The sequence below is a fragment of the Podarcis liolepis genome (genome assembly GCF_965112155.1).
Source record: "Podarcis liolepis genome assembly, chromosome: 13".
NCBI classification, from domain to species: domain Eukaryota; kingdom Metazoa; phylum Chordata; class Lepidosauria; order Squamata; family Lacertidae; genus Podarcis; species Podarcis liolepis.
Window position 1 is genome coordinate 337,965 of NC_139573.1, and position 26,159 is coordinate 364,123.

Sequence of the window (26,159 nt, forward strand, 5' to 3'; positions counted from 1 at the left end):
TTGCACAGTCTAAAATCCACCTTGTACTTTTTTCATCCTCGTTTGGGGATTGTTTTGTTTTGCTTTTTCAGAGTTGGCCGGTGGCATAAAGTTTACGGGGTCTCTCTCCTCTCGAGGCGTCCAGAAAGGTTTCCTGCCTCCGACTGCGGAGGACAGAGCTGAGCCCTCCTGGCTAGGAGCCCCCCATAGCCCCCCTCCCAGAATCTGCCCGACCCTCATTTAAAGCCCCCCGGCTGCCTCTCCTGGGAGGGAGCTCCGCACTTTAACCCTGCGCTTTCTGCTTCGCCCTCTCAGTTTGGGCAGCTGGAGTTGGCGGGTCTCCTGCAGCTGCAGGCGGCGCCACCGCGAGTGAGGCTGGACGCCACGGCTGCCAACAACCTCCGGGTGGAGAGGGAGTCTGGCGAGGGGCTGCAGGTGCCCTGGGGGGCTGGGGGGGCTCGTGGAGCAGCCCCTGCCCCACCTGCGGCCTCCAGACGAGAGCGCAGCCCCCGGCCGGCCTGAAGGAGGACACGGCCCTCAAGGACGTCCACCTCTGCTGCTGCTGCTGCTGCTTGGGGGCCTGCGGGGGTGGGGGGCACGCGGGGAGGTGGAAATGGGACTGCAACTCTTGCGTTAAAAAGTTGCTTCTCTGTTTCATCTCACAGAGTTTATTGAAAGGTCTGGGGGGGACACCCCACAATTAAACAGCTGATGATTCCTTCCTTGCTGGGAGCTGGACTGGATGACCTCTGGAGTGCCCTTTCCATATCTCTACATTTCTTGGATTCTGTGACGTGGGAAGGTGGTGGCCTCACCTTCACTGGAGGTTTGTGAATAGGTTGGATGGCCCTCTGTCAGGGATTCTCCAGCTGTGATTTCTGCATTGCAGGGGGTTGGACTAGATGACCCTCGGGGGGCCCTTCCAACTCTACTGTTCTGTGATGCATTGGGGATTTTAAAACAGTGCCTGGGTGGCCGCCTGTCACGCTGACTGGAGATTCCTGCACTGCGGGGGGGGGGGCTAGACACCCCCAGGGTCCTTTCCCCACCTCTACAAGTCTAAAGGTCCTAAATTTCCTCAAGGTCATGTCGCAACCTGCACGGCCCCCACAGAACCGCAGTCCCAGCCCAGATTGCGCAAGCCAGGCGCCTGAAATGCCAAACCCGGTTCCTATTTACTTTCCCCTTATCTCTGCACGGAGAGTTTGGCTTCCGCCCAGCAGCCCTTTCTTTCCCTGGGCAGAAATTTCATTGGTGCGGCCCCTTCAAAAGGCATTGTGGTGTGTTTAGGGACAGATATAGCTGCTGGGAAATGTGGGGGCGGCCTGGGGGGCACCATCCTTCCCCCTGGGTGAGGCAGTGCAGCACCTGTGGGCGACACGACACCCTCGCCCATCCTTGAAAATTTCCTTCTTGAGAAAACAGTGGGCGGAAAGCCCCATGAGGTCATGGAGGAGGAAGCGAGAGGAGGAGGAGGGGGGGGGCAGCTGGATTCCCCAGACCTGACTCACGAGGAAGCTTTGCAAACCGAGAAGTGAAAGCAGACCGTGGCCTTCCGGGTTCTGCTTTCGACTTCAAAGTGAGGACGCAGAGAGCAAGCAAAGATCATGAGGGCAGAATCCTCCTTTGTGCAAAATTATTTATTTTTTTAACCATTTCTATTTACATATTCTTATGACATATCATTTGGTCTTCTGGCCCTCGGAAGGTCGAGGCTGAGAGGAGACAGGGAAGGTGGAGCAAGCTGGTTTTCTCCTGCTCTGGATGGTAGGACTCGAACTCATGGTTTCAAGTTGCAAGAAAGGAGATTCCCACTAAACCTCAGGAAGAACTTTCTGACAGCAAGAGCTGTTCAACAGAGGAACGGTCGCCCTCGGGAGATGGTGAAGACTCCCTCCTCAGAGGCTTCTAGCCAGAGGTCGGGTGGACATCTGTCATGGATACTGTAGCGAAGATTCTTGAATTGCAGGGGGTTGGACTAGATGACCCCCAGGGTCCCTCCCAACTCTACAGTTTCTGTGCTTCTGTACAAAAATAAGGGGGCAGAGGGAAAGGCACACGGGTAAAGTGCAAACGAGGGGGGGGGGCTTTGGGGGTTTGGCTGCCAGACACGCCCCCTCAAAAGCCTTTTGAGAACAGGGGGTATATTTTCAAGGGACCCCTTTTGCATACAACGGGATTCCAGTATCTACATTTCCCACTCTCCCCCCTTGGCTCAAAGTCCTTTCATGCCCCCCCCAACTCTTGGAACAAAGTGATGCAGCAGACTTGCTGGAAATTCTGGCAAAATCTGGCCCCTGTTTACTCCAGCGGCCACCAGGCTGGCTTCAGGTCTTCTCGCGATGACGCGGCAGGTGTATTTGCTCCTCTGCGGAAAGGGGAAAGAGGGATTCGTTAGGACAATTCGAGTTGCAGTCCACAACCTCTGGAGAGCGCCAGGTTGCCAAAGGCTGTTCTGTGGGGGGGGAGCAGAGGAGACTTCCCACCGCCCCCCTCCTTGCCCACCTGGGTCTCCGAGAGGAATGAGGGTCGCCTGCCGCTGCCGGCGTCTCCTCCGGCACACCACAGTGGTGGCAATGGCCACGGCAACCAGGGTGACAGCCAGCAAAGAAAGCACGACTGCTGGTGAGACCCCCCTTTCTGCCGTCTGGGGGGCCTGGCTGGCGGGCCCGGCTGCCAGGGGATCTGCAAGGCAAACAAAGAATTTCGAAGCACAGTCGAGGGGCTTTAAAGAGGGTGGGAAGTCCCTTTCCAGGGGCCCCAGTCCTCCCAGCCCCACACACTCACCGTGGCCGAGTGGCCTAGGGCTTCCAGTTGACGTGGGGGGCTGTGTTGCGTCCTTGGGGACCTCTGGAGCTGGGTGCACGGCAGGGGTCTCGTTGAGGACCCTCAGCGAGACCGTGGGGGGCTGAGCTGAGGAGGAGGCTCGGGAGGTGGAGGTGGAGGGCTTGGGTGCAGAGGTGAGACCTGGCTTGGCAGGTGCATGGCTTGGACTCAGCATCACAGCACCCTTTTCTGTGGGAGAGAGAAATGCACACTGAGACTGCTGGGGGGGCAGGAAAACAGGCCATTCACAGGCTCATAGGACTGAGGGTCCTCTACCCCAGCCTCCTGCAATAAGAAGACAGTTGTACCCTGGAATTTGAACGGAATCCGTTCCGGAAGTCCATTTGACTCCCAAAATGTTCCAAAACCAAAGCACGGCTTCTGATTGGCTGCAGGAAGGTCCTGCAGCCAATCGGAAGTCCCGTCGGACGTTTGGCTTCCAAAAGAATGTTCATAAACCAGAACAGTCACTTCCGGGGGTGCAGCGTTCGGGAGCCAAAGCGTTCGAGAACTAAGCTGTTCCAAAACCAAGGTACGACTGTAATGGTAATTTTATTATTTATGTGTCGCTCATCTGAGCGGGTTTCCCCAGCCACTCTGGGCGGCTCCCAACAAAATATTAAAGCATGAAAGCCTTGAAACATTAAAAACCTCCCATTAGAGGAACAGGTTTTTAATGCTTCCAGGTGTCTTCTAGTGGAGGGATTGTGGCCGAAGGTTCCCTGATGGGGGGCTGTGCAAATTCTGTCTGAAAGCCTCCAGAGTCCAGTTGGCTGTTGCCCTCAGAAAGCTCAGCCAGAATCCCTGTGAGGGAGGCTGGGCTGAGAGAGGCAGGGACCGGGCACCACCCTGCGAGCTTCGTGGCTGCTCTCCCAGGTCCCCGCCTGACCACTAGGCCCCTTCACTTCTCACCAGCCAGAGCACCCCCAAACCTTTTCCCCCCCCCCTCTTTTTCACTCACCTTTTTCAGGGAATTCTTTCATCAGCGCTTGGACCCAGTCGCTGCTCTTTAGGCCGAGGTAACAGTCTCCTTGGGGGAACGTGAACCTGCCAAGGAAAAGGACGGAATGGAGCGGAGGGATGGAGGTGGAGAGCCAGGGGGCTGGCAGAGACGTAACGGAGCCGCCGAAGGATGGCAGGCAGGGAAAAGTCCCTTGTTCCAGGCTGGCGAGGGTGTTGGGAGGGTGGCCTACTTACTTGACTAAGTCCATGCAGGTTTCCCAGTTTTTCATCCGCCCAGGGTATTTGCTTAATTTCCCCTGCTTTCTGGAGTGTTTCTGGCAAGAGCCACAAGTCCCAGCAGCTGCTCCCTCGTTCCCTAGAGCTGTGGAAAGAGAAGAGCAGAGCTTCAGGAAAGAGTGGAGAGCGGAGAGGGCCGTTTTGGCCCACAATGAATGAGGAAGAGGAGGAGGAGAAGCAGGCAAGGGCCGAGTTCTCTTTGCCCTGGGCCCAGCAAAGGGGGCTTGCTTTTGGGGTGGGGTTAGGCTTAATTCCTAAAGGGAACGAGGTTTGGTCAGCGTAGAACACCTTTGCAGTGGCTGACCATTTGCAACCGGGCCGTTCAAGGTGTTGCTGTTAGCATAAAGGTAAAGGGACCCCTGACTGTTAGGTCCAGTTGTGGCCGACTCTGGGGTTGCGGTGCTCATCTCGCTTTAGTGGCCGAGGGAGCCGGCGTACAGCTTCCGGGTCATGTGGCCAGCAGGACTAAGCCGCTTCTGGTGAACCAGAGCAGCTCACAGAAACGCCCTTTAAAATTTGGGACCAGTTTACCCATGAGAACACTTTGCCCCTTCAATTAGAGGAACTGGCACTGCTGCAGATGCCACACAAGGCCTGTTCCACATTTACAAGAACCTGATATTTTAGTATAGCCTGCCCTTTGGAACTCCCAGCCACTTGATATAAAACAGGCGCCTTCCCTGTGTTCTTTTTGGCACCTGCTGAAAGTATTCTTGTTTATGCAAGCCTAACCCAGATGCTCAGAAAGCTGATGTAATTTTGACGATGGTTATGTTAAAACGTCTGCAGGATTTGAAGTGCAGCAACAGAGGAGAAATTGTAGTTTAATAATTTAGAATTAATGCATATAATGGATAAAATATAAGTAATATAGCAGCTTTATAAGTTAACAAAAGGATCCCATGGGTGACCAGTCAAAGGATATGAGAGATTTGTTCAGATTGTACTGTAAAGGAATCGGTAAAATTTGAAATAATAATAATAATAATAAATATTATTAAAAGAAGAAAGTCGAGGTAATTCTGATTTGTTTTAGTATTTTAACTTTTGTATGCATTAAAGGTGATGACAAATCTAGACAAGCAGAGACATCACCTTGCTGACAAAGGTCCGTATAGTTCAAGCCATGGTTTTCCCAGTAGGGATGTATGGAAGTGAGAGCTGGACCATCAAGAAGGCTGATCGCCGAAGAATGGATGCTTTTGAATTCTGGTGCTGGAGGAGACTCTTGAGAGTCCCATGGACTGCAAGAAGATCAAACCTCTCCGTTCTGAAGGAAATCAGCCCTGAGTGCTCCCTGGAAGGACAGATCCTGAAGCTGAGGCTCCAGTACTTTGGCCACCTCCTGAGAAGAGAAGACTCCCTGGAAAAGACCCTGATGTTGGGAAAGATGGAGGGTACAAGGAGAAGGGGACGACAGAGGACGAGATGGTGGGACAGTCTTCTCGAAGCTACAAACATGAGCCTGACCAAACTGCGGGAGGCAGTGGAAGACAGGAGTGCCTGGCGTGCTCTGGTCCAGGGGGTCACGAAGAGGCAAACACGACTAAACAACTCAACAACAACATGTTTTAAAGGAGGGTTGTGATCTTTTTTTGTTAACCACTTTGAGGTTTTCCATAATCATTTCATACATTGTATGAAATAATAATAATAATAACGCTGCACAATCCTGTGTTCAGTATCAGTTGTCCCTGCAAAAGCTTCAGGGCAAATAGATGCAGGGCTTTTTTCCACCCAGAACTCTCTGGAACTCAGTTTCAGGCCCTCTCAGATGGCGCCATTATCCATTATAAGAGAACAAGGGAGGTGTTAATGGTGAGTTTTGGCACCTCTTTTCCTACAAAAACAGCACTGGATAGATTGCTCCATTTCCACTTTCAAAAGACTGTAATTTGTCATTCCAAAACTGGGGAGAACTTTCCTCCCTGTTTTTGCGCAGGAGCACAAGGGGCCCCCCCACCCCAAGATGGCACTAAAGCAGGAACATTGAGGGAGGGGCACACAATGGCCCACAAAGTGAAATGACTCGTGTGAACCCACCACCAATACACTGAGATGGCATTGATGGTGTGTTGCCTAGTTAACCGGTGGAACTCCCTTCCACAAGAGGCAGCAACGACCGCCAACCCAGATGACTTTGAAAGAGGATTAGACAAATTCATGGCCCCAAAGGGGACCCATCTCACCGAGCATCCTGTCCCCTGAGTATCCAATTGCCCCCCCCAAAAAAAACACCTTAGGAATCTAGATAGACTGCTTCTGGGCCTGGAGGTTCCTTAAGTACACGAGAAGAGCCTGACGGCTGGATCCAGCCCAGCCTCCTCTTCCTCCAGTGGCCAACCAACCATACCTAAATCATTTTAGTTCTCTGTCTCCTTTCCACAGTTCAATCCACGCTCAAGGCGGCTTCCAACATGAAAGAAACCGTCACAAATGGAGCCATGAATGAGAAATCAAACGTTTAAAAAATGCAAAACCAAACTGAGCAACTTCCACATAAATCACAGCAAAGTCTCACACAAAGACACAACACAAAGAGAGTCCTTCTGACTATCAGTAACAGCAACGATCGCTGCCCCCACAGAAACCTCCAAAGCAAGACCCCGGCCTCAGCTTTTGTAGCTGGAGTCAGTCCATTAAGGACGGGAAAGCCCAGAAACTGGCAGGCCTCCTCTTTCGCTCTCTTTGGATTCTGTTGCAGCAAAAGTAGCAAAGGCTTGAGGAATGTGGAAGCGTTGATGTTTCCCCAGAGGCAGGAGAATACAGTAAAGCAGAAACGCTGGCATGGGTTTTAATTTGTTGACTTTCTGTGTGCCTTAAGGCGCTGTATTTTTCTCTCTCGATTTTATTGTTTCATTTCCCCCCCCCCCCTTTTTCAACAATCAAGCTGTGCACACATTTTATGAAACAAAAATAAACAGAAGAACGCCGTTTCCGCATGCCTTGAAATCACTGAGTGGAAAGTATAGGTTTTTAATTCTAGACTCTAAGTTTTTAATTCTAGACTCTGTTTTTAGACTCTTTTGACTTGGCTTTTGTTTTCAGTTTTTAAGGGTGAGGCTTGCGGGACGGCATGAAAAGAACCCGCTGGATCAATGGCCACGAGCCTAGATGGATTCAGAATATTAGACAAATTCATGGGGGAACGGGCCTGATCCACCAAACTCTTATTATGTTCTTATGAGAGGGGGGAGGGGGGGCCAGCCTGGAGAAGCCCAGAGAACATGAAAAGCAGCGTTAGAAACTCAGGTGTATAAGCTAATCACCAGGTGGCACCTTAAACCGAGGTTACAGTCGCCGCACCAAAGTATGCCTAGGTGCCAGTATTATTATTATTATTAATATTATTATTATTATTATTATTATTATTATTATTATTATTATTATTAATTTTATTTCTATACTGCTTTATATTTCATTGAAAAAATCTCAAAGTGATTTCCAACACATTAAATCATTAAATTAAACAAATTAGAATAAAATTTGGCCAAGGCACAGCCTGACCCCCTCCTTTGGTAATCCTCTAGCCCAATGGTTGCCATTAATTTTTTAATTGATTTTAAAATGAATTGATTTTAGAATGCTGCTTTACTTTTTTTGTTGCTAGCTGCTCTGAGCCCGGCTTTGGCTGGGGAGGGTGGGATATAAATAAAATTAGTAGTAGTAGTAGTAGTAGTAGTAGTAGTAGTAAAATAAATTCAAGCTTCCAGGAAAATATTTCAGATCCTTCTCTAAAGGGCATTTTACTTTCCCCATATTTATTTACCTATTCAGTTTTTAGAGCTGCCTCCTAGCCAAAGGACCCTAGGAAGCCAGTGTGGGGGGGCGGTGAGAGTGGCAGGTGAGGACCTGGGAGATCAAGGTTCAAACCCGCACTCAGCCCTGGGTGGAGTCAGGCACAGCCTCCTCACCTCCCTCGCAGGGTCGTTGTAGAGATTAACTGGGGGGGGGGGGAGTGAACTGTCTCTTCCTTGGAGGAAAAGGAGGGGTATAAATGCAGTGGATGAGCTCTTTTGCTGACCTGCTTAAGACAGCTGGAGGGGCCAGCCAGGCGGAGATGTCCACTGCCCACCTGGCGTCCAGAGATCTGTCTCCATGTGGTCACAGATGGACCCACAACAGTCGCAAGATGTGCCTGGCGCCTGGCTGATTCCTAACACAGGTGAGAAGAGTCTGGCTGCTGGATCAGGCCAAAGGTCCACTCAGCCCAACATCATCCTGGACTGACCAGACACCCCAAAGCGGAGCCCACAGGAAGGCTCCAAGCACGACAGGAACATTATACAGTACTTGGGCAATTTTGAATTTGCCTTTAGTAACCCTTTGCGTATTTTGCATTTGTAGTGTCACTGTTTTGTATTTTGCAATTGCACCAGACATTAACCAAAAAGGGTCACTCTCCCCACCGGTGGGCCCCAGAAACTGGTCTGAGGAAGCCTCTGTCCGTGGGGGCAGAGCAGGGCCACCACTGACCACGCGGGTCCAGACGCCTGATGCTACGGACGCCGCCGTGCAGAGGGAGGGAAGCAGGATAGAAACCTGGTAAGTAACTAAACACATCACAGCCTTTTCTGGTGTGAAGTTGTGATCCAAAACATCTGGTGGGTTGTGTTTTTCTTTTTTGGGGGTGGGCAGGAGGCTGCCCTAAACGAGCAACAGATTTATTGTAGCCGAAACCCCCATGGGGCTGAGAGCCTGGCAAAGTGGGGGGGGGGTCTTGCCCCAAGGACCATCCCTCAGATCACGTGGTGGGCCAGACCATATTTTTTTTGGGGGGGGGAATGAACAAATTCCTCTGCCCCACAAATAACCCAGAGATGCATTTTAAATAAAAGCACACATTCTGCTCATGTAAAAACACACTGGTTCTCGGACCACCCACGGGCCGGATTGAGAAGGCCATTGGGCCACATCCGGCCCCCGGGCCTTAGGTTGCCTACCCCTGCCTTAGAACCAAGGAATCCAGGTAGACTGCCCCTGGACACGAAGGCTCCGTCAGAAGAGCCGGCTGGATGCGGCAAATGGTTCCTGCAGTCCAGCCCGCTCTTCTCCCAGGGGCCACTTCTCTCCCCCCCCCCCAGCTCCGGTTTCCAGAGACTGGCATTCAGACGCAGGAGGCAGAGCAGCCCTCGGTAGCCCCCCCCCTCCTCCCTGGATTTGCCCAGCCCTGCCTCCCGCGGCAGGGAGTTCCGCAGTTCAGCTCGGCGCTGCCTGAATCCGGGGTTCCTCTTCCCGCCCCCCGGCTCCCCCCTCCAGTCCTCCTTCCCCGGCTCCAGCCCCCTTACCTGGCCCCGCCAGGAGCAGCGCCAGCAAGACGGGCAGCCGCCGCCCCATGCTTCTCCTTCTGCCGCCGAAAACGAAAGGGGCCCGGCGGTGGGGCGGCGCACTGGGACTTCCCGGTGCCAGGGGGCGGAGGCGGCAGCGGGAAACTCCCCGGGAAGAGGGAGCGGGACGCCGCCGGTAGACCGCCCCCGATGCTGGCGGGGCCGGGGGGTGGGGGGTTCATCTCCCACATTTGGGATCCCTTTGAGTGCCCCTCGATTTACCCCCCCCCCCGTCTAGGATGAGGAGAGAAGCGGGGAGAGGTGCTCTCCATCCCCACCGGGCGAACATGGATAAGCGTCCATCTCTGTCATGTGCCCCCCCGCGCCCCCCTTCCTTCCTATTCATCTTGCAGCGACAGATACGTAGCCGTGTTGGTCTGCCATAGTCAAAATAAAAAAATTCCTTCCAGTAGCACCTTAAAGACCAACTAAGTTAGTTCTTGGTATGAGCTTTCGTGTGCATGCACGAAATCTGAAGAAGTGTATCTGAAGAAGTGTGCATGCACACGAAAGCTCATACCAAGAACTAACTTAGTTGGTCTTTAAGGTGCTACTGGAAGGAATTTTTTTATTTTGATCTTGCAGCGAGAGACTCGAGGATCTCCAAACCCAGTCCTCTCGCCTCTCGGAAGATGCTTCAGTGCTGCCATCGCCGGGCTGACATCCGACGAGAACATCGGGAGAGTCCTGCAGCCGCTGGATCGGGCCCCCCAGGGGTCATCCCTCACTCCCCTCCTCCACGAATGTCTCTCATCCTCTTTTATGGCTATCACGGCCTCCTGCGCAGCAGCCAACTCCTAGGGGCCACGGTCCCTCTGCGCCACCCAGAAAATATTTGGGGGGCCAGGCTGGATTGAGCTCCCCTTTGTTGGGTCTGGAAGATTTGCTCCCTGCCTTGCAGGCCTTTCCCACAGGGAGGGCAGGGAGGGCAGGGCCCAGACTGACTCCGGGGAGGTTTGGAGCTGCTGCTGCTGCTGCTGTTGTTCTGCATCTTTTTTTAAGTTGTTGCAATTTAAGTCAACATTGTTTTGTTTGCTTGAGTATTTTTAAATGTTTCATTTATTGGTTATGACTACCATCCAACATTTAGTTTATTAAATCTGTATACTGCTTTAATCTGAAAACCTCAGGACGGTTCCCCCCATTAAAATGCAAAAGAAAAACACAAAATACATAAAAGGAAAAAGGAATCAAACCAGTGATCTGCCTCCCACAAACACATTTAAAAGGTTAGGGAAAGTTTAGTAAGCCAAAGGCCTGATGGTTATGTTGTACTTACTCAAACACCCTTCCGAATTCACAGCCAATCACCCCTCACCCCCAGAATTTGAAACTTCCCCCTCCCCCAGCTAACATTGCCTTAAATCTATTATAATACTGTACTTACTATTATTACATAAATGACTTTGCTAGAGGAATACACAGCTTTAAATACAAACACCAGAATATGGCACCCAAATTTTAAGCAAACATGCATGGACAATTTCTAAGAGTCTCATGGGAGAGCCAGTGTAGTACATTGCCAGAGTATTTGACTACACCCTGGGAGACCTGGGTTCAAATCCCTCCTTGGCCAAGAAGCTCACTGGGCGGCCTTGGGGAGCCTAACCTAACTCACAGTTGTTATGAATGGCATGTTTTGAATGAGCCGCAAGATGGCTGAAGACCACCACACATTTTAGGCTGAAGAACACCTCACAAAATGGATGCTGTTATGAATGAAGTGTGTTATTAATGAACTGCGCTGATCAAAAGAAGCGAATGGAATGTTCATGTTCTGGCAAAAAGTCCTGTGCCTACAATGAAGCATAAAGACTACGCCATGCAATGCTAGCCCCAAACAGTGAGTGTTGTACCGTGCCAGAAGACCGGGTACAAACATTAAGAGTTGTGATATGCCTAGAACATGCTAAAGATGAAGGACTGCCAAGAACATGCTAAGAACTGCCAGGAACATGTCACTCAGGAACATGAGACTTAGATGCACAATGAGAAGAGCGTATAAGATTACAGTGGTGCCCCGCAAGACGAACGCCTCGCAAGACGGAAAACCCGCTAGACGAAAGGGTTTTCCGTTTTGGAGGCGCTTCGCAAAACGAATTTCCCTATGGGCTTCCTTCGCAAGACGAAAGCCCATAGGGAAATCTCCGGGACAGCGGGGAAGCGCAGCGCGTCTTCCCCACTGTCCTCGGACCTCCTCCGAAGGCTGGCGGCGGGAGGAGGGCTCTCCGCCCCACCGCCAGGCTTCGGAGCAGCCTTCCGAAGGCTGGCGGTGGGGCAGAGAGCCCTCCTCCCGCCGCCAGCCTTCGGGGCAGCCTTCCGAAGGCTGGCGGTGGGGCAGAGAGCCCTCCTCCCGCCGCCAGCCTTCGGGGCAGCCTTCCGAAGGCTGGCGGTGGGGCAGAGAGCCCTCCTCCCGCCGCCAGCCTTCGGAGCAGCCTTCCGAAGGCTGGCGGTGGGGCGGAGAGCTCTCTGCCCCACTGCCAGCCTTCGGAAGGCTGCTCCGAAGGCTGGCGGTGGGGCGGAGAGAGCTTCTCCCCGCGCCAGCCTTCAGATGGCTGTGCTGAAGACTTGCGGTGGGAGGAGGGTTTTCCTTCCCACCGCCAACATTCAGAATGCTGTTCTGAATGTTGGCGGTGGGGAGGAAAAACCCTCCTCCCACCGCAAGCCCCGGGAACAGAGGAGAAGCGCTGCGCCCCTTCCCCTCTGTTCCCGTACCTGTCCTGAAGGCTTGCAGTGGGGAGAAAAGCCCTTCTCCGCACCACCAGCCTGGCAAGCGGTTTCCATAGGAACGCATTAATTGATTTTCAATGCATTCCTATGGGAAACCGTGCTTCGCAAGACGAAAAACTCGCAAGAAGAAAAAACTTGCGGAACGAATTAATTTCGTCTTGCGAGGCACCACTGTAGTCTCTTTCGGACTGGGGTGTGAGTCAGACACAGTTGAGATCCAGCTGCCTGCCAGCCACCCTCTAGGTCTGGCCAACCCAGAGAAGGTGTGTGTGTGTGACTGCGTGTGTGTCTGAGTGCATGTTCCCTTGTCTTGTTATGTGTTAAGTTTGTTAATCAATAAAGCAATGTTGTATAGAAATTCCAATGCGCATTGGTTGTCTGATTGCTTATTTGTGTTCTCTCTCTGGGGTGCACTATGTCTCATTCAAGCTAAACATCTAAACAGATAAGGACCCTGATTATTCTGTACAGGGTTATTCTCACGATTGTAAAGGAGGTGAAGAACCATGTAACCCCACAAGAACATAACAAGAAAGAAGATTCTGACTAATCATCAAGATGCATTGCACTGGTTAGACTAGATGACCCTCAAGATTCCTCCTAAAGCTACTATTCTATAATTCCAGGATTTTCCCCACTGTGAGTTTTTCATGGGAAGTGAGATTTCCTTCCAGCTGAAGCTCTTTCCGCATTCCAAGCCCTATTCAGGTTTATCCGTCGTATGCATTCTTTGGTGGGAAGTAAGGTGGTCTCTCCGACCAAAGCTCTTCCCACATTCCAAGCACTCATATGGCTTCTCCCCTGTATGAATTCTTTGGTGGGAAGTGAAATGGGCGCTCCATCTGAAGCTCTTTCCACACTCTTGGCATTCAAATGGTTTCTCCCCAGTGTGAATTCTCTGATGTCGATGGAACCCATGTCGTGTAGTAAAGCAATTTGTGCACTCCAAACAGTGATATAGTTTCTCCCCTGTATGAATTTTTTGGTGGGAAGTAAGACTGTCCGTCCTGGAGAAGCTCTTTCCACATTCAACACACTGGTATGGTTTCTCACCTGTATGAATTCTTTGGTGGGAAGTGAGATGGTACCTGTCACTAAAGCTCTTTCCACACTCTTGGCATTCAAATGGTTTCTCTCCCTTATGAATTCTCTTATGTCGATGGAACCCATATCGTGTAGTAAAGCACTTATCACATTCCAGGCACTGAAATGGTTTCTCCCCTGTATGAATTCTTTGGTGAGAAGTGAGACTCTCCTTCCTGAAGAAAGTCTTCCCACATTCCACACACTGGTATGGTTTCTCTCCGCTGTGAATACTCTGGTGTCGACGGAAGTATTTGCTTGTAGGAAAGGACTCCCCACATTCCAAGCACTTATATGGTTTCTCCCCAGTATGAATTCTTTGATGGGAAGTGAGACATGAGCTCCGCCTGAAGCTCTTCCCACACTCTAAGCACTGATATGGTTTCTCTCCAGTGTGAATTCTTTTGTGTTGATGCAAGTCTCTTCTTGTAGTAAAGAACTTCTCGCATTCCACACACTGAAATGGTTTCTCCCCTGTATGAATTCTTTGATGGGAAGTTAGATAGGTCCACTTCCTAAAGCTTTTCCCACATTCCAAGCACTGGTATGGTTTCTCCCCACTGTGAATTCTCTTATGTTGATGTAAGTTTCTTCTTGTACTAAATAACTTCTCACATTCCGGGCACTGAAATGGTTTCTCCCCTGTATGAATTCTTTGATGGGAAGTGAGACTTCCCTTTTGACTGAAGCTCTTCCCACATTCCAAGCACAGAAATGGCTTCTCCCCACTATGAATTCTCTTATGTTGATGCAAATCTCTTCTTGTACTAAAGAACTTCTCACATTCAAGACACTGAAATGGTTTCTCCCCTGTATGAATTCTTTGATGGGAAGTGAGATAGGTCCTCTTCCTGAAGCTCTTCCCACAATCCAAGCACAGAAATGGTTTCTCCCCTGTATGAATTATTTGATGGGAAGTAAGCCTATGCTTCCAACTGAAGCTTTTTCCACATTCCAGGCACTGATATGGTTTCTCCCCAGTGTGAATTCTCTTATGTTTCCATAGCTTTTTTCTTGCAGCAAAGCACTTTGTGCATTCCAAGCACTGATATGGTTTCTCCCCTGTATGAATATTTAGATGGGAAGTAAGACTATTCTTCCGACTGAAGCCCTTTCCACATTCCAGGCACTGAAAGGGTTTCTTCCCAATAGTATTTCTTTGATGGGAAGTGGAATGGGAGCTCTGACTGAAGTTCTCTCCATGTTCCAAATCTTGATATGGCTTCTCCACTGTGTGGATTTTGTCCTGTTGTCCCTTGTTCTTAATTTCTAATTCATCACCATCTGCAATGAAGAGAGGAACAGGTCAGAGCCTAAGAAAGAAATGGAGTTCCCAGTTTTTGAATAATGCTAATGAACATTTGTGATCAAGGAAGATCTGAAGGGAGTTACGTAGATGGGAAGTCTTACTGGAGAGTTCACTGCCTTTGCTGACTGACATTCACTGTCATATTTATGGGAAATTCAGATTCAAAAAGCCTGTTCTTGTTTGGGATGAAATTTCTTTGGCTCAGTCATGGAACCAACTCCATCTGCAAGGTCAGAACTCTATTTGAATATGAATTGGAATCTCTGTCTACCAATTACCTAGCGCCCAGGGGAGAAATAAAATACTGAGTAATGACAGAATTCTAAATGTGTCTTGAAAATATATCAAAAAGCTCAAAACTAACTACTGGTGATTTCAAAATATTAACATGAACATATAGTTCTGAAACTTTGCCTTCATTAACTTCTAAGCTACACTGTTTGTAAATGTCCCATCTGTGTTTTTCCTATGCAGAATGGACTGAAAACCATTTTCAGTAGCCTTTTATAAGTGCAGAGACGCAGAGAAGATCAAAGAAGGAGAACTAAATAATCATAATTAGTAAATCATAGAAAAGATAACAATGAATGCATTTTGATTTTTGATACAGCAGTAGATGAAGAAAAGTCCACAGCTTTGCAACTGTATGGAGCGAAGAAAGAAAGAAAGAAAGAAAGAAAGAAAGAAAGAAAGAAAGAAAGAAAGAAAGAAAGAAAGAAACTGTTCTGAAGCCAGAAGAGATTTATGGACGATTAGAGGTAGCAAAGACTGATCTGTAAATTAAACAGAGGCAGAAAAAGCCTCTCATCCATTGGAAATCAATTTGGAGAAAGACTTTTTGCTCCACCAAAAAATCCACAAAAATCAAAAGCTGGCAGAACCAACTTCCCTGAACACTCAGAAGGCCTATCCACATCCTGATCCTTGGGCAAAAAGACAGAAGCGGAGGAACAATATTCACAGACAAAACAGTCCCCAGCCCTCCATGCCAGGTGAGCTGTGGGGGTGTGAGAATCCCAGGTGCTCTAGGTGGCAACGTTGGGATCCATCCAAATATGGGAGGTTTGTCCCAGAGAAATATCTATTGAATTCCAAAACAGATATGATGACCCAAGAGGGAACTTTACCCAGAGAGATCATGGTCCTACAAGTCTCCTCCATGACTTCCTTATGCAGAGCTCTCTGGGCAGGATCCAGCAACGCCCACTCCTCAGCCGTGAAACAAACAGCTACATCTTCAAAAGAAACTGAGCTCTGAAAGAAAAATATCCTTCTCTTAGGCAGCATAAAGATTATCTCCTGCATGTTGCTCTTTTGCTTCCTGCCTGGGTTGTTCTAATCGGATTGGTCTGCTGTGCATTTTGATTATTGATGCTTATTTTAATGCTTTAATGGAATTCTTTAATAGTGTATTTTAATGATGGGTATGACTTGGTGAAAATGGGTGGAACTCCACGTTGTTTTATTCAGATCAATATGTCTACGCAAGTGTCAGAGCTGCTCCCAGATCCTAGCTCACAGAGGATCACGCTAGCCAGCGTTCACTTTATAAAAGTCTTTATTGAGTTACAGTTTCCATTTCCAAGCTGCCGCGTGCAGCTCTACGTCTTATAAGCTAGACCGGCGAAGCTCCGTCTGAGTCTCCGCCCCTTGTACACCAACTTAATACCCTAGCCTTACTCCACCTTTTCCGCCTGACCGTTCTTCTCTGGGTCCCTCTGCCCCCCGTGGTCTCTTCCTTCCTGGACTCTTCTGACGCTGACCCCCCGGACCCTTCTGTCTCCTTGCGTCGGGCTTTAGGACCTGGCTCCCTTTCCGGGCTGCTTACTGCGCCGCCTTCCTGTGCATTTGAACTTGGCGCGCGCGCCCAACCTTCCACTTTCCGCTTGACCGTTTCTTCGCTCCCCGATGGAGGTGTGGCCACTCCTGACTCATGCCCTCCCCCCTGCGGCGAGCTGCCGGAGCTCGATACCTGGCGCCCTTCCTCTCCACTGCGCTCTGTTGGGGATGCTGGCCCCGATTTCCAACTGCTGCCCTCTGAACCCCCTCTGGACCCTTCTTCCTGGGGTGTCCCCCTAGGCTCCCCCCTTGCTCTGGCCACTGGCGCTCCTTTCTGTGAATCTTCTGATTCACTGGAAAGACTCGGAGATCTCGGGTCGTCGTCATCACTCATCTTTTCTTCGGACTCCTCCCCCTCGCTCTCTGTTTCCTCCCTTGCCCTCGCCTCTGCTCCTGAACCCCTGACAGCAAGCATTCCAGTTTGCCAAATGGAAGAATCCCTCTCTCCTCTCCCTGCGTGTTGTTCTGGGATGGAAAGACTCCCCAGATGTTCCAAAGACAATTTATCATGAATAATACTAGCGACATTCAGAGTTAAGGTGAAGGGGTTGCTCTTTATCCTCAGTGCCTAAACCTTCATTAATGGCATTTTCAGCCTTTGTTAAGGGCAGCTTTGACAGAAGTCAAGAGGGGATTCATTTGTCCCCAGAAACACCCTGTCTCCCCCCCCCCCTCAGCCTCTTTCCCCCCAGGCTCCTTCCCCCTACCTGATCCGGTTCCTCAGCCGCTGCTTCCCCTCCACCAGGATGAAGAGATGGAGGAGGAGGAGGTCTTGCCGGCATCCTTCTTTCACCTGCGAGAGACAAAGGGAAGTGGGGAGACCGGAGTGCAGGATGCTTCTCTCAGAGGTACTTTCTGGCCTTTGTACCCATTTCATATTTTAGTTTTGTTTAAATACATCTTCTCTCCTTGGGGCTCTTGGCCCCGAGTGACTTTCCCAAAACACTGAAAGAACCCACAGATGAGTTTGAGAATCGCCAGAATGTGACCACACGGAGGAAAAACTCCTTCCTACTTACCCAGCGGCCTCTCTCTGGTGTCTAATGGAGTCCTCCCTGCCCCAAAGGAATCAGGACCCATTTCTGCAGACAGATCCTTTTCCTGAAAGAGAAACAAGGATTCAAAAAAGAGAATGGGGAGAAGGGTTAGAAAAGGAAAAAGGATGAGCAATTTGGAGAGTTTTTTAGGATCTTCTCCCTCCGTGGAGCCCCTTGGGAGCATCCAGAGAAATGTCTCTCTCACCTGCTTCTTCTCCACCTGCTTCCACTCCTCCGCCTGACTCAGGAGGAAACCTTCGGCCAGGGCCACTGCCTGGGAACTGGTCTCTGCTCCGCATTCCCTCACCCAGCTCTCCATCTCCGCTGGAAGGACAGCCAGGAACTGCTCCAAGATCACCAGGTCCAGCATCTCAGCTTTCGTGTGCCTTTCTGGCTTCAGCCATTGATGGTCAAAGCGGTAGAGTTGGCTGCAAACCTCTCGGGGTCCTTCAGCCTCCTGGTGACAGGACTGCCTCAACTGCCGGCTCTGCGCCTCTGAGCGAAGGGTGTCCTCCTCTCCCAGGATCTTCTGCATGGAGCTTTCCCAGAATCCCTCACTGCTCCCAGTTTCCATAGCATGGCCTCTTCCTGCTCCAGGGCCATCTGAGTCTTCCTCATCCATCTTTAGGAAGGAATCCATCTTTTCTTTGACCAAGTTCTGCCTGTCTGATTTAGAGGTGCTGGCAAATGCTGCAAAGGAAATATGTTGTTCTGTTATGAAATTGACACACGGTCAGCAGAAGAAAAAGGTCCCCTGAGCAAGTGTGGATGAGTCTTGCTAGGAACCAGGGCTGGACTGCACCACACGCCAGACTCTGAGCTTTCTGTAAGAAAAAAAGGAAGGAGGAAGAAGAAGAAATCCTCTTGCCAGGCCAAAAGTGGAGGCAATGGAAGCGGTTTCTGTGAGATGAATCAGCCTCGTGGCTCCTGCCTTTCAGTGCTTTCAGTCGAGGAATGAAATCAGCACTTTGCATCTCTACATCTCCAGACAGACTGATGGGGTGGGATCCCTTTTTCTCTGCTCTGCGGGCCAAATCCTGATCTGGCCAAGCCCCTGAGGGCCAAATGGGCGAGGCCAAAGTTATTATTGTGTTTTAAAGTTATCGGCTGCTCTGGGAGCTTACGGTGAAGAGTGGGTAATGAATAATAATAAAAATAAAAATATTGTGTTGTAGCTTAGCCCCCCCCCCAGCTTGCTTTGTCTGGGGATTCTCCTGGATCCAACATACTCACTGGGGGGCTCAGGTGGCCTCAGGGACTAGCAGGATCCCTTTCCAGCTCAGACAGAGAGGACGAGGCCAGGGTCCTCCACGCTCTGGACCCCAGGAGGCCAAGGCAGTGTCCTCTAGGCGGAGCTGCCCAAATGCAAAAGTGGCCGGGATCCCTCTCTTGATTCATTATATTTCCATCTCCCCCTTTTCTCCAAGAAGCTCCAGGTGGCATCCATGGGCCCCCCCTCCTCACTGAAGCCCCACAACCTAGCTTTCCTGGCCCAATTCAAGGGGCTCACATTTGGTACCCCAAATATCAGAACATCTGCAGGACTGGGGCGCAAGAGCCCCTCTCTCCCCTGCTCCCCCTTGCAGCAACTGGACCCCCCATGCATCCTAGGGACCCCCCCTCTTCTCCCCAGTGCAGAGACTCACCGGCTCCCCGGAGGCGGCATGGATGCAGCACGTGCAGAAGAGAGAGAGAAAGGCCCCTCCTCCCTTTTAGGGAGGGCGGGAGAGGGAGGGGCTTGGGCTCGGGAGTTTTGTTTCCCCCCCAACCCCCCCCCCCACCGCCTTGACTTCCTCTCCTCTCTAGGAATCCCACTCAATCCCCTTTAACCCTTGGCAAGCCAGCTCCCCCTCTCTCCCCCTCTCTCCGGTGTCCAGTGCCGGGGAGTTCCACAGGTGAACTCTGCCTTGCGTTTAATTTTATCTGTCCCGAATCTTCCAACATCCCGACTCCTTGGATGTCCCTGAGTTCCACTGTCAGGAGATGCAACTCTCCTTCCACTTTCTCTAGGCCAGGCTTGGCTTTTGAAAATTGGGGGGGGGGGCTCAGTAATTAGCTAATTGGGAACCCCGCTCTAAAGTCTAAAGACCCCCAAAGGCTGGAACCTTTCTTCATAGCCAAGTCTGCCTTGATCATTTTGGCAGCCCTTTTGTGAACCTTTTCCAACTCCCCAAACATCCTTCATGAGGAGAGGCGACTGCGCCCCCCATGAGGTTACGCCATAGATTTGGGATCAGGGGGGCTGCAGGGCTCTGTCCGGGGCCTGTTTTGCTCCATCTGTCGATCTTGGATGGAGGAGTTGAGGGGATGCTCGTCCAGTTTGCAGATGACACCAAACTGGGAGGGAAGGCACAAAGGACAGAATCGGGAATCAAGATTACCATTTACAGATGAATTTCCATAGGGACAAAGGTCAGATTCTGCACTTAGGCAGGAAGAACCAGATGCACAAATATAGAAGGGGGGACATAGCAGTGCATGCGAAAAAGATCGAGGGGTCTTGGTGGTCCCCAAGCTCCACCTGAGTTCACAGTGTGATGCAGCTGGCGGGGGGGGGGAGGCGGCGGTTCTGGGGCGTCCAGTTCCGCGCTGCGCCCCCCTCGGGCTCCGCCTGTCTCTCCCGCGAGGCTGCCTGCCTTTATTTCGCCCCCTTCTTCCCCACGGACCGGGACCCCATCTTCCCTCCCGAAGGCGCGCCGGCGGAGGGAAAGGCGAGGCGGGATGGCGAGCAAGGAAGGGGCCTGCCAGGCGCGCGCCCAGAGAAGCAGCCAGGGCCGGAGCCGGGGGGCGAAATCGGCTAGAAATATATCCACCAATCTCTCTCTAAACAAAAGTATCCATTATTGCCGGAGCGGCTGGTCCAGCTTCGAGGTGGGCGCGGCAGCAGCAGCAGCAGCAGCATCAATCTGGCTGGACGGAAAGGGAACTGGAGGAGGATGCGGGAAGAGCGCGCCCCCCCCCCCCGACACGTGAAAATGGGTTTGTGCGGAGAGGGAGGCTTCGCCAGAAAAGAAGCGGCTCTGGCCAGCAGAAGCCCGCCGGTCCTGCCCCCTCGGCAGAGGGCGCGCCTGTGTGTGCCCAGTGGACGGGTGGCGGAGGGAGCCAGCCCAGCCCCGGGCTCCAGCCCTCGGGGGTCACCTCCCACATCTGGGGGTCCCTTTGAGTGCCCTTCGATTTAGGACTCTCCCCCTCCCCGCACACCTCCTAGGATGAGGAGAGAAGCGGGGAGAGGTTCTCTCCATCCCCCCACCCCGCCCCTCCTTCCTTTATATTTATCCTGAGGCAAGAGAGGAGGAGCTTCAAATCCACACTAAACTCCAATGTGGCTGACATCTGAGGAGAACATCGGAAGAGTCCCACAGCCGCTGGATCCGCCCCACAGGCCCCACCTCCTGTCCTCACAGTGGCCAAGCAGATGCCCATTATGGCAAACCCACAAGAGAGGTCCCAAGACAAGAGCCCTCTTCTCCCCTCCTGGGGATTCCAGCAACTGAGGCTCAGAAGCGGGGCTGCCTCCAGCTGGGAAGGCAGAGTCCCCCCTGGCTAGAAGGGGCATCCATATCCCTCCCCTCCATGAATGTGTCTCATCCTCTTTGAAAGCCATCCTAGTTGACGGCTATCACGGTCTCCTGCACAGCAGCAAACTCCTAGAGGCCAAGGTCTGAAAAGCACTTGCCAAGCATCCCCTCTGGGAATGACCATCCAAGTAGGACCAGTTCGGACAGCCACTCCAGAAGGAGACAATGGTCAGTTGTATCGAAAGCCGCTGAGAGGTTGAGGGGAATTAACAGGGACATGTTCCCCTGTGTCTCTCTCTTGAGAGAAGTCATCATTCAGGGCCACCAAAGCAGTTTCTGTGCCAAAACTGGACCTAAACCCTGATTGAAATGGATGTAGAAAATCAGTTTCCTTCAAGAGCCCCTGGATCTGGTCCACAACCACCCGCTCCAGAACCTTGCCCAGGAAAGGGAGATGAGCAACCGGCCGGTAGCTAGTGTGGGAATGTTCAGGGATGCAGGAGAGGATATATTGTCTGATTATAGCCTTTCCAACTTGTGTTAACAAGTTCCACAATTTAGCAGAGTAACATTCCCCCTTTTTAAACTCACAGCACATGCGTTTGCTCAGGCTCGCTAAAGCCTCTATAATAAGTTTCATTTGTAATGTCCCCTTTAGTCCCTCATAAAAGATAAGACACAACACAGTCTTCTATAAAAGTATAAAAGAATTTACTCACTCACATTCTGTTCACAATTGGATCCCAGAAGGCAGACTTAGCTTAGAAAAGTAATGTACACCTGGAAACTATCCCATAAGGAGACAGTCCCTTCGTCCTCTCTTGGATACAAGCCAAGAAGGCATCTTAGGCTAAGCAGATGTTGCTTCTTTGATGAAAGTAGTCAGAGAGAGAGAGAGGTGGCTGACCAGTCCTGCTCTATGTTACCTGGGCAGGTGAGGTCACGCCCACCTCTAGTCACATGCAAACTGGGTGGGTGGGGATGCTTTGAGAGTGCAGGTGGAGGCCTTGAGATGGATGAAATGGCCCCAGCCCCACCAGATGCTTCATGGGACGTGAAATATTTATTCCAGGTGAAGCTCTTTCCACATTCCAAGCACTATTCGGGATTCTCCGTTGTATGAATTCTTTGGTGGAAAGTGAGATGAGACCTGCGACTGAAGCTCTTTCCACACTCTTGGCATTGAAATGATTTCTCCCCAGTGTGAATTTTCTCATGTCGACGGAATTGTGTGCTTGTAGTAAACCTCTTCTTGCATTCTAAGCACTGATATGGTTTCTCCCCACTGTGAATTCTTTGATGGGAGGTGAGACTTGAGCTCCGATTGAAGTTCTTCCCACATTCCAGACACTGAAATGGTTTCTCCCCTGTATGAGTCATTTGATGGGAAGTGAGATGGTTGTTCCGCCTGAAGCTCTTCCCACATTCCACACACTGATATGGTTTCTCCCCCGTATGAACCCTTTGATGGGAACGGAGATTGGGCCTCTGACTGAAGCTCTTCCCACACTCTAAGCACTGATATGGTTTCTCCCCAGTGTGAATTCTTTTGTGTTGATGCAAGTCTCCTCCTGTAGTAAAGCACTTCTCACATTCCAAGCACTGATACGGCTTCTCCCCTGTATGAATTCTGAGGTGAGAAGTGAGACTGTGCTTCCAGAAGAAAGTCTTCCCACATTCCATGCACTGGTATGGTTTCTCTCCACTGTGAATACTCTGATGTCGACGGAAGTATTTGCTTGTAGGAAAAGACTTCCCACATTCCAAGCACTTATATGGTTTCTCCCCTGTATGAATTCTTTGATGGGAAGTGAGACATGACCTCCGACTGAAGTTCTTCCCACATTCCAGACACTGAAACGGTTTCTCCCCTGTATGAGTCATTTGATGGGAAGTGAGATGGTCGTTCCGCCTGAAGCTCTTTCCACATTCCAAGCACTGATAGGGTTTCTCGCCACTGTGAATTCTCTTATGTTGTTGCAAGTCTCTTCTTGTAGTAAAGAACTTCTCACATTCCAGGCACTGAAATAGTTTCTCCCCTGTATGAATTCTTTGGTGGGAAGTGAAATGGGCTCTCCATCTGAAGCTCTTTCCACACTCTTGGCATTGAAATGGTTTCTCCCCAGTGTGAATTCTCTGATGTTGATGAAATAAATTTTGTGTAGTAAAGCACTTTGTGCATTCCAAGCACTGAAATGGTTTCTCCCCTGTATGAATTCTCTGATGGGAAGTGAGACTGTCCTTCCTGGAAAAGCTCTTCCCACATTCCATGCACTGGTATGGTTTCTCTTCGCTGTGAATCCTCTGATGTCGATGGAAGCATTTGCTTGTAGGAAAAGACTTCCCACACTTCAAGCACTGATATGGTTTCTCCCCGGAATGAATTCTTTGATGGTCTTTGAAATGTGAGCTGTGATTGAAGCTCTTTCCACATTCCAAACACTGAAACGGTTTCTTCCCAATAGGATTTATTTGATGGGAAGTGGCATGGGAGCCCTGACTGAAGTTCTCCCCACACTCCAAATCTTGATATGGCTTCTCCACTGTGAGGATTTTGTCCTGTTGTCCCTTGTTCTTAATTTCTGATTCATCATCAACTGCAATGAAGAGAGGAACAAATCAGAGCCTAAGAAAGAAATGGAGTTCCCAGTTTTTGAATAATGCTAATGAACATTTGTGATAAAGGAAGATCTGAAGGGAGTTAGATGGGAAGTCTTACTGCAGAATTCACTGCCTTTGCTGACTAACATTCACTGATATATTTATGGGAAATACAGATTCAAAAAGCCTGTTCTTTTCAGGGATGAAATTTATTTGGCTCAATCATTGAACCAACTCCATCTGCAAGGTCAGAACTCTATTTGAATATGAATTGGAATCTCTGTCTACCAATTACCTAGCGTCCAGGGGAGAATTAAACTGCTGGGTAATGACATAATTCTAAATGGGTCTGGAAAATATATCAAAAAAAGCTCAAAACTAAGTACTGGTGATTTCAAAATATTAAAATGAATATATAGTTCTGAGACTTTGCCTTTAACTTCAAAGCTTCACAATTGGTAAATCTCCTTTCTCTGTTTTTCCTATGCGGAACGGACTGAAAACCGACGGGAACTTTTTATAAGTGCAGAGATGCGGAGACGATCAAGGGAGAAAAACTAATAAATCATAGTTAGTAAATCATAGCAAAAATAACACGGGATGCCTTTTGATTTTGGATATGCCATAACCTACAGCTAAGAGATGAAAGGTGCAGAATGGCTGGAGAGGTTTGAGAGAGACTGCAGGTGAGAGAATGGACAGAATCTGTTGGGGGAAAAACCTGAGACAGCAGTAGATGAAGAAAAGTGCACAGCTTTACAAATGTAAAAAGAGAAGAAAGAAAGAAAGAAAGAAAGAAAGAAAGAAAGAAAGAAAGAAAGAAAGAAAGAAAGAAGGAAGGAAGGAAGGAAGGAAGGAAGGAAGGAAGGAAGGAAGGAAGCTGTTCCTAAGCCAGAAGCTACAGTTTAGAACTGGATATGGAACAACTGATTGGTTCAAAACACTCAGAAAGCCTCTCCACATCCTGATCTTTGTGCAAAAAGGCAGAAGCGGAGGAGCAATATCCACAGACAAAACAGTCCCCAGCCCTCCATTCAAGGTGAGCTGTGGGGGTGTGAGAATCCCTGGCACTCTCGGTGGCAACGTTGGGATCCATCCAAATATGGGAGGTTTGTCCCAGAGAAATATCTATTGAATTCCAAAGCAGATATGATGACCCAAGAGGGAACTTTACCCAGAGAGATCATGGTCCTACAAGTCTCCTCCATGACTTCCTTATGCAGAGCTCTCTGGGCAGGATCCAGCAACGCCCACTCCTCAGCCGTGAACCGAACAGCGACATCTTCAAAAGAAACTGAGCTCTGAAAGAAAAACATCCTTCTCTTAGGCAGCATAAAGATTATCTCCTGCATGTTGCTCTTTTGCTTCCTGCCTGGATTGTTCTAATCGGATTGGTCTGCCGCACATTGTGATTATTGGTGCTTATTTTAATGAACTCCATGTTGTTTTATTCAGATCAATATGTCTGTGCAAGCGTTCCAGTTTGCCAAATGGAAGAATCCCTCTCTCCTCTCACCTAAGTTTTGTTCCGGAATGAAAAGACTATCCAGATGTCCTAAAAACAATTTATAATAATACTAGTGACATTTAGAGTTAAGGTGAAGGGGTTACTCTTTATCCTCAGTGCATAAATCTTCATTAATGGCATTTTCAGCCTTTGTTAAGGGCAGCTTTGACAGAAGCAATGAGGAGGGGAGAGATTTGTTCTGTCTCAGAAATGTCCTCTCCCCCTCCCCCCTCAGCCTCTTCCCCCCCAAGGCTCCTTCACCCTACGTGGGGCAGGGGCGCCAACTTATAAAAAATATTGGGGGGGCCCATACCGGGGTCCTGCCGCTGGTTCGCTCGGGTAGCCGGGAGAACGCAGTTCGAGGTGGCGGTGTTGGGGAGAGACCCTCGCTCAGGGCATCACTAGACTTGGCGGCCGGCGGCCTATCTGGGGGGTTCTGGAGCGTATTTCGGCGGAGCGATTGGGGAGGAGGGGGCTTGTTGCCGGATTCTTCAGCTGAGCCGGAGATCCGCTGCTGGGGGTCCCTGGGCCGAGTTGTGAGCACGGCCTGCTGAAGGGAGATCCAGCCGATTGCGCGACGGGGACGGCCGGGGCTCTCCGGCTAGGGCGCGCGGCTGGCTGGCGAGGGAGCAGGTGGGGAGGAGGCGGGGGTCCTCACTCTCTTAGGAAACGCACCCGCGCGCCCGATTGCCACGAAGTCCGAAGGGTGCGTGTGTGGAATTAAAAAGCAAAAACGAGATACGGGCAGGGTAGGCAAAGAGTTTTCTGCAAGAGGATGGAGGGCAGGTTGAAGAGAAAATCACTCAGGATGAGACAGTCAAATCAGCCATGATAAAATGGGCTCAGGATATTGGGTATAACATCATGTTTGAGGATTGGGAAAGGTTATGGACCACCGGAATGAAATTCACGGCATGTAATGCCTTGAAGGAAAATATTATGAAAATGATTTATAGGTGGTACATGACCCCAGTCAAGCTTGCAAAAATATATCACCTGTCTGATAATAAATGTTGGAAATGTAAGGAGGCTGAAGGGACATTCTTTCACCTCTGGTGGACTTGTCCAAAAGTGAAGGCCTTCTGGGAAATGATCTATAATGAGTTAAAAAAGGTATTTAAGTATACCTTTCCCAAGAAACCAGAGGCCTTCCTCTTGGGCATT

General features: G+C 50.2%; 2 protein-coding genes across 2 annotated transcripts; both read right to left on the bottom strand.

The window, feature by feature from the left end:
* Positions 1-1,604: 1,604 nt before the first annotated feature.
* Positions 1,605-9,476, bottom strand: LOC310692035 (uncharacterized protein). The gene is made up of 6 exons (XM_083472421.1): positions 9,333-9,476; positions 4,003-4,129; positions 3,767-3,852; positions 2,767-2,994; positions 2,485-2,664; positions 1,605-2,347 (listed from the first exon to the last, which is right to left on the bottom strand). The coding sequence occupies exons 1-6, from the start codon at positions 9,379-9,381 to the stop codon at positions 2,307-2,309; spliced, it is 711 nt and encodes a 236-aa protein (XP_083328547.1). The 5' UTR covers positions 9,382-9,476; the 3' UTR covers positions 1,605-2,306.
* A 2,409-nt stretch (positions 9,477-11,885) lies between these two features.
* Positions 11,886-19,072, bottom strand: LOC310692008 (uncharacterized protein). The gene is made up of 6 exons (XM_083472360.1): positions 19,016-19,072; positions 17,575-18,059; positions 17,352-17,433; positions 17,040-17,125; positions 15,621-15,747; positions 11,886-14,468 (listed from the first exon to the last, which is right to left on the bottom strand). The coding sequence occupies exons 2-6, from the start codon at positions 18,007-18,009 to the stop codon at positions 12,802-12,804; spliced, it is 2,397 nt and encodes a 798-aa protein (XP_083328486.1). The 5' UTR covers positions 18,010-18,059; positions 19,016-19,072; the 3' UTR covers positions 11,886-12,801.
* Between the last annotated feature and the right edge of the window lie 7,087 nt (positions 19,073-26,159).

Coding starts and splice junctions, on each gene's coding strand:
- LOC310692008 (XM_083472360.1), bottom strand. CDS start 18,009: ATGGATTCCTTCCTAAAGATGGATGAGGAAGACTCAGATGGCCCTGGA. Junction 17,126..17,351: donor CACCAGAGAGAGGCCGCTGG/GTAAGTAGGAAG, acceptor TGTCTCTCGCAG/GTGAAAGAAGGATGCCGGCA. Junction 14,469..15,620: donor TAGGACCATGATCTCTCTGG/GTAAAGTTCCCT, acceptor TCTTCATTGCAG/ATGGTGATGAATTAGAAATT.
- LOC310692035 (XM_083472421.1), bottom strand. CDS start 9,381: ATGGGGCGGCGGCTGCCCGTCTTGCTGGCGCTGCTCCTGGCGGGGCCA. Junction 4,130..9,332: donor GCTGCTCCTGGCGGGGCCAG/GTAAGGGGGCTG, acceptor CTCTTTCCACAG/CTCTAGGGAACGAGGGAGCA. Junction 3,853..4,002: donor ACCTGCATGGACTTAGTCAA/GTAAGTAGGCCA, acceptor TTTCCTTGGCAG/GTTCACGTTCCCCCAAGGAG.